The 11,368-nt window shown below is 42.8% G+C and overlaps 1 protein-coding gene across 2 annotated transcripts in view; it reads left to right on the plus strand.

The window, feature by feature from the left end:
* GTPBP1 (GTP binding protein 1) overlaps positions 1-11,150 on the plus strand; it is a 69,623-nt gene extending 58,473 nt beyond the window's left edge. Inside the window, exons 12-13 of one of the 2 annotated variants that reach the window (XM_086963377.1) lie at positions 8,637-8,693; positions 9,925-10,152. In XM_086963377.1, the coding sequence (XP_086819503.1) occupies positions 8,637-8,693; positions 9,925-10,017 (150 nt within the window). In that variant the 3' untranslated portion in view covers positions 10,018-10,152. Of the gene's footprint in view, positions 1-8,636; positions 8,694-9,924 lie in introns of both variants that reach the window. The other variant, XM_086963372.1, reaches the window with a different exon arrangement.
* Positions 11,151-11,368: the final 218 nt, after the last annotated feature.

Below are 11,368 nucleotides of genomic sequence, written 5' to 3' on the forward strand. Positions count from 1 at the left end.
ATAGACCTCCTGGCAGATAACTTGACATACCTCACCCAACTGTATTCGGCTACAGCGCTGGGACGCCTGCGGGTAACTATAGCGCTTTATAAAAACCCATTCCTTTCCATTCCATACACCTACCAGGAATGGACAACGTGGAGGCAGACAGGCTCAGCAGACAGGCTCAACAGACAGACCTCAGCATCCCACGAGTGGGAGCTCAATGCCCAGGAAACGCAAAAGCAATTCAAGAAGTGGGGGACACGAAAATAGACCTATTTGCACACACCGGAATGTAAAATGCCAATACTTCGCATCCAGGCAACCAGGGGAACAATCCAAGGGGAATGTCCTATGGATAAGCTGGTCAAAAATATTTGCCTACGCTTTCCCCCGATACCACAGATACACAGGGTACTCAGCAAATGCTGAACCAGCAACATTACACTGATTCTGGTGGCACAACAGTGGGCCAGGCAGTCCCGGTTCTCACAAATAGTGGAAATGGCGCCGGGACCATCACACAGGTTCGCAAAAAGAAAAGACTTGCACTCCCTGCAAAACGGGGAGGTACTTCACCCAGAGCCAGAGAGCCGCTGCCTGGCTCCTGAAGACGTAGAGTTTGCACACCTAAAACTGCAAGGAGCCCTACCACACATGTGGCGAAATGGAAAAGATTCACACAATGGTGCATCAGGGAAAAACTACACTATAAAATAACCAAGGAATCAACTGTGCTAAAATATTTAACACACCTGCTAAAAACAAACCTGCACTCTACCTCGCTGAGAGTATGCAGCAGCGATAGTAGCCTACACAAGAGGGGAGACGGCAAAGAGCTTCTTTACATCCCAAGTAGTAAAGAGATTCCTAGGAGGGGCGAAAAGGATAGCCTCCCCAATAAGGATGCCGCCGCCAGCATGGAACCTTAATATAGTTCTAACAGAGCTTATGAAAGCTTCTTTCGAACCCATTCACAAGGCCTCACTACAGATGCTCACAATGAAGACAGCCTTTCTTGTAGCAATCACCTCGCTACGCAGGGTCAGCGAGCTACAAGTGCTGAGCTACATGAACCCTACATTCAAATACACAATGATGGTGGTAATGAGAACCGACCCACACTTTATGCCAAAGGTGGTTTCAAGGTTTCACATGAACCAAACAGTACAGATACCAAGTTTCTTTCAGAAACCATCCACAAGCGCGAGAGAGCACTGCACACTCTGGACGCTAGACGGGCAGTAATGCATTACATGGAAAGAACTAAAGAGCACAGGAAAACAAAGCAGTTCTTTGCGTCCTTCACAATCAGTTTCCTGGGAAGACCAGTAACAAAAGGCACCATCGCATGTTGTATCGCACAAACTATACAATTCTGCCACAAGCAGGCAGGTCAACTACTAGGAGGGGCACAAGCCCACTCTACCAGGAAAAAGGGAGCAAAAAATAGCCTTCCTGGCAAACGCACCCATCCAAGACATCTGGGCAACATGGGCTTCAGTGCACACGTTCACTAAGCACTACTGTGTGGATATACAAATGAACAAGGAAGCTCAAGTAGGACAAAAAGTGATTCAACATATATTCAACAACCAACGCTCATCTTTCACCCAGCAGCCACAAACATAAGAAACCACTACAAAGTCTATGCACAGCATAGTGAATCCAGAAAGATTCACGCTGCAAAACAAATAGTTTCTTACCTGTCGGTGTAGTTTTGCAGCATGAAGACTTTCTGGATTCACTAGCGAACCCTCCTACCTCCGCCAGAAAGATGAGACAGGAGGAGGAGAGAATACAAGGACAGTATACAATCAGACTCTTTAAAAGACAAAATTGAAGTTCCTTTAAATAAAGGAAGAATTTGAAAAGATTGGAAAAGGATGAACAAACATAACACAAAAACAAAAACAAAAAATCCGAAGATGGCGCCCAAAGGTGGGAGCTTCTGGGGGAAGCGTGCCAACGTCACAGAAAGGACACCAAATGGTGGGACGTCGACGCCCACCTGGGCTACAAAAAAATAAACCAGAAAAAATACTACGATTCCGGACCCAACCAGTAGACCGCAGAATAATACCCAGCATAGTGAATCCAGAAAGTCTTCAAGCTGCAAAAGTACACCGACAGGTAAGAAATTATTCCATACTCCATTTGGACATGTGACGTAGAATTCATAATATATGGAATATGTTTTATGGTATCTCATGGTAAGGAACCCTTGTTTCTTTATAATACTCATACCCATGGTCCCGTGGTATTCCCTGGGTTTCCCTTGTTTAAAAAAACAGTCCAGTTATTTTATATCAGTCAGTGTTCTGCATTTTTGAGGACATCACACATCTATAATAAGAGAATGCAAATCTGAGGCGTAAAAACCTTTTTTAAAGCCGAGGTACTTCACATCGAGGAGCTTGCCTTCAAGCATTTCTTTGACACAGAATCAGTGGTTCATAAAGGCTTGCTCTCTGTTTTGAGGTCACCAGAGCTACCTAGTTCAACGCACCCAATAGAAGTACCACCAGACAAGATTCTTCAGACACCTAATTTTAGGAGACCTCTTGGGTCCTGGTCTAGTTCTTTTGGTGGGAAAGCCAGTCATGCTTCTAACTGTATGAATCTACACAGATTTACTTCAAGCAGATACTCTTCAACTTCTCGAACACCATATCCCCCCCAGAGCTGCCCTTCATATTAACAAGGAACCATTTACTGGACACAACTTCTTAGTCCTACTTGGTTGATTTTTCTCCCCATAACAGACTGACATGCTAACATAGTTACGTATTTAAATGTTTATAGAAGAGTCCATGATGAAACAAACAAGCATGTTACCTTCTGTAGTGTTCTTTCTCACGAATGATTCAGCTCTTGAAGATTTGTTACATGAACCCTTTCCCAGGCACCAAACGTGGATCCTGACATTTTAGGCAGCAGTGGATCACACGTGCCTCTGAGTGACTTAGAGGACAGGGTTGCAAGGGTACTGAAAGTGACGTCGGCTCTGGTGTATAAGCCTGGACAGCGCTAATAAATTATTTTGTCCATATATACATAGCTAAAAAATATCTATATCTGTTTATCAAGGTAACTCTAGAGCCAAAAGTGAATAATCACATATCCTGAAGAGGGAAGGTGCAAGGAACCTGCAGGGCTCTTTACCATCTAACATTCCTCAGAGAGAAGATTATTGAAGTGAAGTAACTTGTTCTAATGAATGCCTGCTTTGTTAGATTACTTACGTACTTCACACCAAAAAGCATCTGTCCAGAAGGAGAACTGAGGATTAAATGAAGGGTTGAACAAAAAAAGATAGGATAACTGTCCTAACAAATAAAGCACATTCTTTACTCTATCCCTGGGCAATAACGTATGGTGAGTGGAGTGCACGGTGGACCATATAGTAGTCTCGCGGACCTTCTGAAATTGTACCCCTCTCAAGAGGGCAGAATTTGTCACATTGCCCCTCATGGAGTGAGCATGGAATCCCTCGGGATGAGTTTTGTTTTGAACAGTATAAGAGATGCATTTTATTCTTACACTCTAGCCCAACGTACTGCCTTCAAATCAGGTTATTTCAATCTAAAGTTTCTGGGACATGGGAATCTTAATGGCTTAGGGCCCCATCACGGTGGTCCTACTGTCGGATGTCATAGGTAACTGGAAGACAGTTTAATAGCCGTTTCAAATGACAGCAATGCAAGGGCTCAAAAGCGGGGGCATAAAAATGTAAGAACTAGGTTCAGATCGCAAAAAGAAACCTGTTAAATAACAAAGAGGAAAAGTGTTCTTTCAACCTTTTGAGAACCTAAAGACCACTAGAACTTTCAACTGTGATCCATGATCTGGTGCAAAAATACAAGCTGAAGAATTGCTAAGTAACATTTCACTGTTTCAGTATTAAGTGCTTTCTCTACTAAGAAACATGTATGCTGAAGGATTTCAGCTGTTCCTGCTGGGAATTATAGAAGCATTGTGATACCAAGTTGCGAAAATAGCCCTTCGGCTGGAACAAATCATTGTTCTTGGCCACCACCTGGCTGGTAACAGTACCTCCATCACTTCTGAAGGGAGTCAAGTTTAATGCTGCTAGATATTGGTGTAACAGCTGGCCTACTTCTGAGGCAATAGATTTTTCACAAGGGGGTGAAGACAAGGAAGGTTGCAACTTAAATGTAGAGGATCCTTGTACAAAGCCCATTTCGCCCAAACCTGGGCAATGAGATTCACCTATGCCTTGTGATAACTTTGTTTGGATCACCCTTTATATTGTGGAATGGATGGTAAAGCACAGTAAAGGCGAAATGTTCAAGATAAAGCCTGCACGTCTCCTTAAGTGACCTGTTCTTGGGAAATTCAAGTATAAAAAATTGTTTGTATTTTCTGTTCTTGATGGCAATAAATTAAAGTTCAGTGTTCGCCACGAGTCAAACACCTGGTTCGTAACCTCCTGCACCACTTCTCAATTGTGACTAGAAGATGAAATACCAGATGGAAAGTCCACTGTCCTTTCTTTCCAGAAGAGCTGCTGACTGTCCAGTGTTTCTGTGTATAGGTAGGTCTCATAGCTCTGTCCAACCATCTCAAACCAACGCCACCCTCCTTGTTCAGGTAGCACATCGTACTTGTGTGGCCCACGAGGACTTAAACCTGAGGGTGCTTCAGCTCTGGAAGAAAAACTCAAATGCCTTCCAAATAAAATCCCCTGCCAATGAAAGACATATTGTCAAGTAATCCTGAAAAACGGCCATTCAAATTAGTGAATGAAGGCCTCGACCATTGTAGGTCTTTGAATAGTAGTTGGATCGAGTTCAGTCAGCCCATTTCTGCTGACTAGTACCAGATACGTTGTTGCAGAAGACCCCTTTGTAATGATAAGCATGTGTTTGAAGAACCAAACGGGTGCAAGTGATCACCATCCCTGAAGGTATAGAACTTCACTCGAAATGCAAAGAGCGACACATTAATTTTGAAATTGTTTACACTTGTCAGTCTCACCGGATGTGGGAACACACACAGTTGTTTATCCACTATCACGCCTGTGGACTGAAGACTTTTGCTTAAGACTAGGCATGACCCGTAGCATAGACACACCATAGCAACAGAGGAACAGATGGAGCTTATGAAAGTCAATTGTCTGGATTTAAGCAGACAAAATGATCCTGACTGTGAAGAGCAGATACCAACACAGCAGTCATCTCCCCAAAAACTGGGAGTTGAACCCAGTCAGAAAGACTGGACCACAAATTGATACAGTCAGTCTTCTAGTGTCATGAGCAGATACGTGAAAGTACGTATCGTGGAATCCCAAATGAATCGACCAGCCCTGCTCCTGCAGAGGATGTAGAACTTGCTGAATAATCCTCATCTTGAGTTTCTCCTTGAGAGTGCAGTGGTATAGTTAACGTTGGTGCTACTTTTCTAGTGACTGTTGCAAAGTGAGTATTTTAAATTGTTGGAAGATCTTCTGAGTAAGGAAACTCTTCCCTCAGCAAGGAGCCAGTCTTCTTGTGTTTTGCAAGACAGCAAGCAAGTTGGAGGGAAGGTACTCCTTTTGGAGTAAATTATCTCCCTCACTCTTATCATGCTGAGGCTGACGAGTAACAAGAAAGATTACAGTATCAGAGTTTATGAAACCAGTAAAATTAGTCCTTTTTTAGATGTTTGTATTTGGAGAAAGTTTGCTTTTTGTAAATAAGACTGCATAAATTGTATGCAAAATAGCCCTGGTGTTTGCTGAAACGTGGCATGGCGGACAGAGAATTGATACCATAGAAGCAGCGGTAGAAGTACCTTTAGTGAGTGGGGTGCTTCAGAAGCAGTGTTACAGTTGACTGCAAATGAGCTGACGAGGCGGAGTAAACTAGGACCAAAACTGGTGGTGTGAAAGTGGAGTAGAATGAACGGGTTATTGCAAGTGGGGGATCCAGCAGGTTCACAAGAGGGTGGCTCAGAATGTATGTTCAAGATGGCTTTCTGAATAGTGTTTTTTAGAGGACATGGTTCGGTTTGAAAAAAGCGGGGGCGGGGCCCTGTTGTATTTTTTTAATTTTTCGATGGAGAGAGTGGTTTTGGGAGTAGGCACTTGAACCCAAACTGGATCTGTCAGGAGAACTGGATAGCATTTCTTCTTTAAAAAAGCTATCATTGAGTTGACTTTTTTCCTGGTGGCCTTGGTGTGCATGAGAGCACTCTATCCACAATTAAGCGTTGCGTTGTTTGCAATGACTCAAGAGGCAGTTGTGTTAGATACAGTAATCAAAATTGTTTTCTACATGGCGTGAAGTAAGTGGACTTGAAGGAGACCTGCTTCATGAAATCTGAAGTAAAACAATCTGAGTATTGTCAAAGAATTAAGCAACATTTTGGTTAAGACTCCGATCCCACGCTATGGGAGGCATGTGGTAAAGTAACTGACATCACTGGGGATGGTCTGCCTTATAAGTCCATGCTGCAGTTACTTCACATGCCAGTGATTTGCTATTGTAGAAACATTTTTCAGATTCATTCTGCGTCATGGAAAGGGGTTTGCGTCCAGAATGTGAGGAGCAAGCATCCATTAGTTACTATAAAATTCTGTAGAGGTTTTCGTCTTTGGTCTAACCAGCTGAGAAGCGTCCACATATGAGCTTATCACAAACCCTTGTGTCTTTACCATCCACAATAAAAGAAAATAGGAAAAAAAACATAGGCAATAATCTCAAAGAGCCTCCCTACTCTCCTTAACCTCAGATTACCCCGTAATTTTCCATTTATAAGGAGATGGAGGAATTGGCATGGAAGAGCAATACTTGGAACATACTGGCAGGAGGTGTACACAGCCTCCTAAAGCCATACATTTTATCAAATGTTGCTCAGGATATTATGAAACGTGTTAGTTCGTACATGCCTGGAGGGGTATAGTGCTCAAGTGATCACAAATACTTTGGTCACTTCTGAAAAAACGAATGTCTGGTTGTGATGTGCTAGCTAGCTGCAGGCTGATTTGAATATTCCGCCAGCTGCTAGACTAACTAGTGCAACAGTACATGGAGCAGCACCGCCTTCTTCATGGCCTCTAATCAGGATGCAGAACCATGAGATATTAAAAAACAATGGTAGCCAACAAAAGAGAGCGCATTCTTCGTTGTCACTAATAACACACTGGACTGCAGATAATACTACAGTTCATCTGTTGTATAATTAGATGGATTAACTAGTCCAGTCATTCTTAACCTGAATTAATACTTGAATCCGAGAATCTGCAATGAGTCCTTATTGTAAATCGGGAAGACTGGGCCGAAGCCTCAAAACCACATTCAAAAATAAGTATACACCAAACAAATGCTCAAATATTGAAATCTTTTGTTGAATTCACAATCAAATATAGAAAGTTTTCAGATTTTCAATTTTGCTTCTTTAAATGTGTATACTTTTATCAATTTTAATGTATTAATTTTAATATTATTTAATTTTGTAAAACCGTTGTGGACCCTCTAAATAGGGCTCACGAATCCCAGGTTAAGAACTTCTGAACTAGGCAATTTAAACATTGATTAATAGAGGAAATAGCCCTGTGGCAACCCACAGGTGACATGGAACTGTGACTGCTGGCTAACCTAAGTCTATCCATTACTGATAACCTTGTAATCTGGATGTCCCTGTAGACTTAGTTACTACTTTTCATTTTATCCTTCTTAACCTCCTGCCCATGCCAACCTACGTTAGTAAACCAAACCTCCTACATGTGTATGAGTGACTGACAGGTGATGCATTGGCATAACAGTAATCCTAAATAATTACTGTTTTTTGGGGTGTCCTGTGTTTGCTCTCCTGTTCTCTCTGCAGCTGACTGGTGTCTCCTCAAAGTAATCTCATTGTGCAGGCTCTTGTCATTTCCCGCGCTTTGTCCTCGCTCAGTCATCCCTATGTTGAAAGTGCCTTCCTTTTACTTCCTTGTTCCTCCTGTAATCGCTTTGTCTACAGGGTGCCCCGTTGTCTGTTCTCTCTCAACTATGAACTCTTTGGAAGAACCTTCATTGCCTCTTGGGCCCTCTTAGAGGCATGCGCCCAGCAAGGGTGGGCTCCATTGCATCATTAATTCCCCTCTGTGTGCTTGCTTTTGTTTTGTCCACGCACGTCAGTTTTTCTGGTCTAGTGTGGCTGTACAGCCTGCTCTTGTTACATTCTAGGGTGTTTGCTGCCTGTCCTGCACTTTGTGGCCATACAGTGTATGCTCCCTCTTGCTATGCTCTCCTACATTTGCTTTCTTCAACCTCTATCTCCCAGTCTCTGAGCCTTTCTCCTGGATGAGGTTGGCCCTTACCGTCCAAATAGTCACCTCTATATATTTATTTTTGCCTTTCATTCCTTTAGACCGTCTGCCTACCGGACTAGCTCCTACCCCATCCCCCGATTGCCCTTCACTGTTTTCTTTCTCAGGGCCTTCACTCCCTATTGGCCTGATCATCTGCCCTTCTACTGCCATGCGCTTGTTTCCCAGTGGGCGGGCTTCGTGCTTGGTTCGTATCCTCCCGGCCATCTCCATTTCACCAATGGCCCCTTTCCTTTACCCTTCAGATCTCTCTTTCCAAAAGCTGCCTGCCTGACTCTAGCTTCCTCCTCTCTGTTCTCACTTTATTTTCTCTCTCCTCCTGCTGCTTGGGCCCCAGCCTGGTACTGCCGCCGACGATGAAACCCTTTCTAAGGAGGGAAAGAAAGAGAATAAGGTATTTCCAAAACTGCAGTGCCAGTTTTGTGACGCGAGAAAGTTGGCTTGTGTCCTTTCTCACATGGGTGGTCTGTGATTGTTTTTTTTTTTTTTTTTATAACTGCCACAACTCCATTGACTACTGTTGTAAAGTGCTCCGAAGGGCCAGAAATGTGCTCTGCATTGAACCCGGCTGAGAATGCGTCCAACTATGTTATTAATTGAAGAAATCCACGGCACCCCTACTCCTTAACCCTAAACAAGACACACTGTACTGTGTTGTTGTATTGCAACATTTATATAATGCTTACTTACACTTTTGGGACACTGAAACTTACACCGTGGGCATCAGCATGCATGTGTTTCATGTGAATCATTTTGCCTTGCGGTATGTTAAGTAAAACATGGGCTTACTTGTTTTTCCTTCTGTGACAGTTTGGTGCTTTCATTTACTACACAGAAGGTTGTGGTGGCCTTAAGGGAACATTCACATTTCATTATCCTAAAGGCAGAATGCTGTGTTCCTGAGAACCAAACAGTATGCTCAAATTAAGTTAAAATATTTTTACTTGTTGCTCATTATGACAACGTGTTTTAATTCAAACTGAAGTCTGCAGCACCATTCTCTCCTAAAGTGCAAATTAGCAGAAATGTTTTATTTGCAAAAGCATGTTTTACACACAGGCGTATTTAGCAAACCCTGATGTTTTAAGAATGTGTAAAATACTTAGACGTTTTAATAAAGAAGCCAGTTTTTTAAAGTCATGGCTAAGTATGGAATTTGGAACTGATATTGTTTCTTAAAATGTTGTACAGTTTGTTATTGCCACTCCCAGGTGAAAGAGAAGCCCCATTTCATACTAGTCTGTAATATTTTTGTTGTGTAGTTTGTTTTCTGGCAAACTTGAAGGAGTTAAAAATAGTTCTTAGCCGTGACAAGTTAATTTTCCAACCACTATTTTAGGAAGTTGAAAACATTTTGTACTTAGATCTTTTTAAAGTACAGGGGTTGACTGTGGCAGAATTAAAGATTCTGCGCTTTTACTGCTAAGAAAATGGAATTCCTCCGAATAAAGAAGAGCCCGGGGTATGCACGCACTAAGCCACCTTTTTGTTTTCCTAGCCCTATAGTAAAGTCTTGTTCCTGGAAGTTACTTCTGCAAAGGTTGCTGTACAGTAGGGGTGGAGGTAAGAGATGATTATTTGACTCTTCTCATGGTTTTCCTCTTTCCCAATGCATCCTTCTGCAGGTTAAGGTCGGAGGTGGAGGCCGGCGCAGAGGAGGCCAGAGGCATAAAGTGAAGTCCCAAGTGGTCTGCATGGCGCCTGCGAGCGGCTGTTGAGTCTGTTGATCTCTTGTCTTTATGAATTGGACTGCGATGTCACAAGCGCCACCTTGGGTTTGTGATTAGCTCCTGTCCCTCCACAGTCAGAAATGTGACTGTATGTTTCAAAAGCGTTCTTTTCACTCCATATCAGACAAGATGTCGCCTGTACTTCATTTCCAAGTTGCTGAAGGGGCTGCGACCATGGTCATAAGTTATTGTGAATCTGCAGTCTTCATTTGGGGGCTAGTGTCCCTTACAGTTATGTTGGCTCTTGGCACATTTCACATGTGGAATAAGAAACATGGCTCAGGTCCAGCAAATTCCCTTTTTCATGTGGTGAGTACAGCCGGCCTATAGCATTTCGGCAGGCCACAGCTATAAATGAACCGCAGAAGAAAACTACATTAATATCTAAAGTCCAGCTCCATATGGTCTGGTTTTAGTCTTTTTTGGTGTGGGGGGCAGGTGGGTGTTCAGATGCTGTTGTGTTTTTCTGACAAGTTCCCTCTCCCCTCCTAGGGTCCAAAACAATCCGCAAAGTCTATGCTTTTCAAACCAGGTAACTGGTTGCTCAAAAAGTTCTCGGGCAGCTGGTCAAGAAGTGTTTTGGCAACTATATTTTTTTGGGTTCTTGAGTCTGGAAATACGTACAAGTAGTAAATGATTTCCAGTAAGTATGGCGACCGTCTTGTCAGTGGTACAGATTTCGGGTGGAATATCCAGCCAACACGTGGTCATTAGGGAGAAATTCCAGTGCTACCAAAGAATGCTTGATGGAGGAGAGACATAAGCTGGTAGGAGAAGTTCTGCAACCTACGAGAGGTGGTGTGACTTATTAAAAATGTAAATGAAAACAAGGTGTCTATGCAGGGAAGTGGGATCACATGGTGAAGCTATGACCTTCCCTGTCCTTGCATCTAGAGTGACTGGGAGAGCACTCCACTACTGCTCTGTCACTTAAAGGTCCTATATACTCTGCTGTGCAGAGAAAACACTTCTTGGAAGTGTGATTTGTCGATGTGGACATTGGAGTGGGCCTAGCAGTAGGTAGTTCCCCTCTTTAGAAATTGAGTGTGGAAAAAAGAAGCTGCAGGCTGACTTAGGCCTCATTTATGGATAGAAACAAGCATGGTTTTAGTTTAATTTTTGTTTTTGGTTCTGATCAGATTGCTTTTTAATTTTTAATTTCAGCTAAAATGTGGGTGAATTTGCATGCTGGCCTTTTGTTCTGTGTGAAGAACCAGATGTGAGTAATAAAGGGATAGCCGTATGGTGGCATTAAATCAGACCAGTTCTTGAGGCTAGATTTTTCTCCAGCTCCGCATTTTAGGGCAAACATCCTACAGTGAGGGTTTCAGTCCTTTTT

The sequence above is a fragment of the Lissotriton vulgaris genome, chromosome 1_1 (assembly GCF_964263255.1).
Source record: "Lissotriton vulgaris chromosome 1_1, aLisVul1.2, whole genome shotgun sequence".
Classification (NCBI taxonomy): Eukaryota; Metazoa; Chordata; class Amphibia; order Caudata; family Salamandridae; genus Lissotriton; species Lissotriton vulgaris.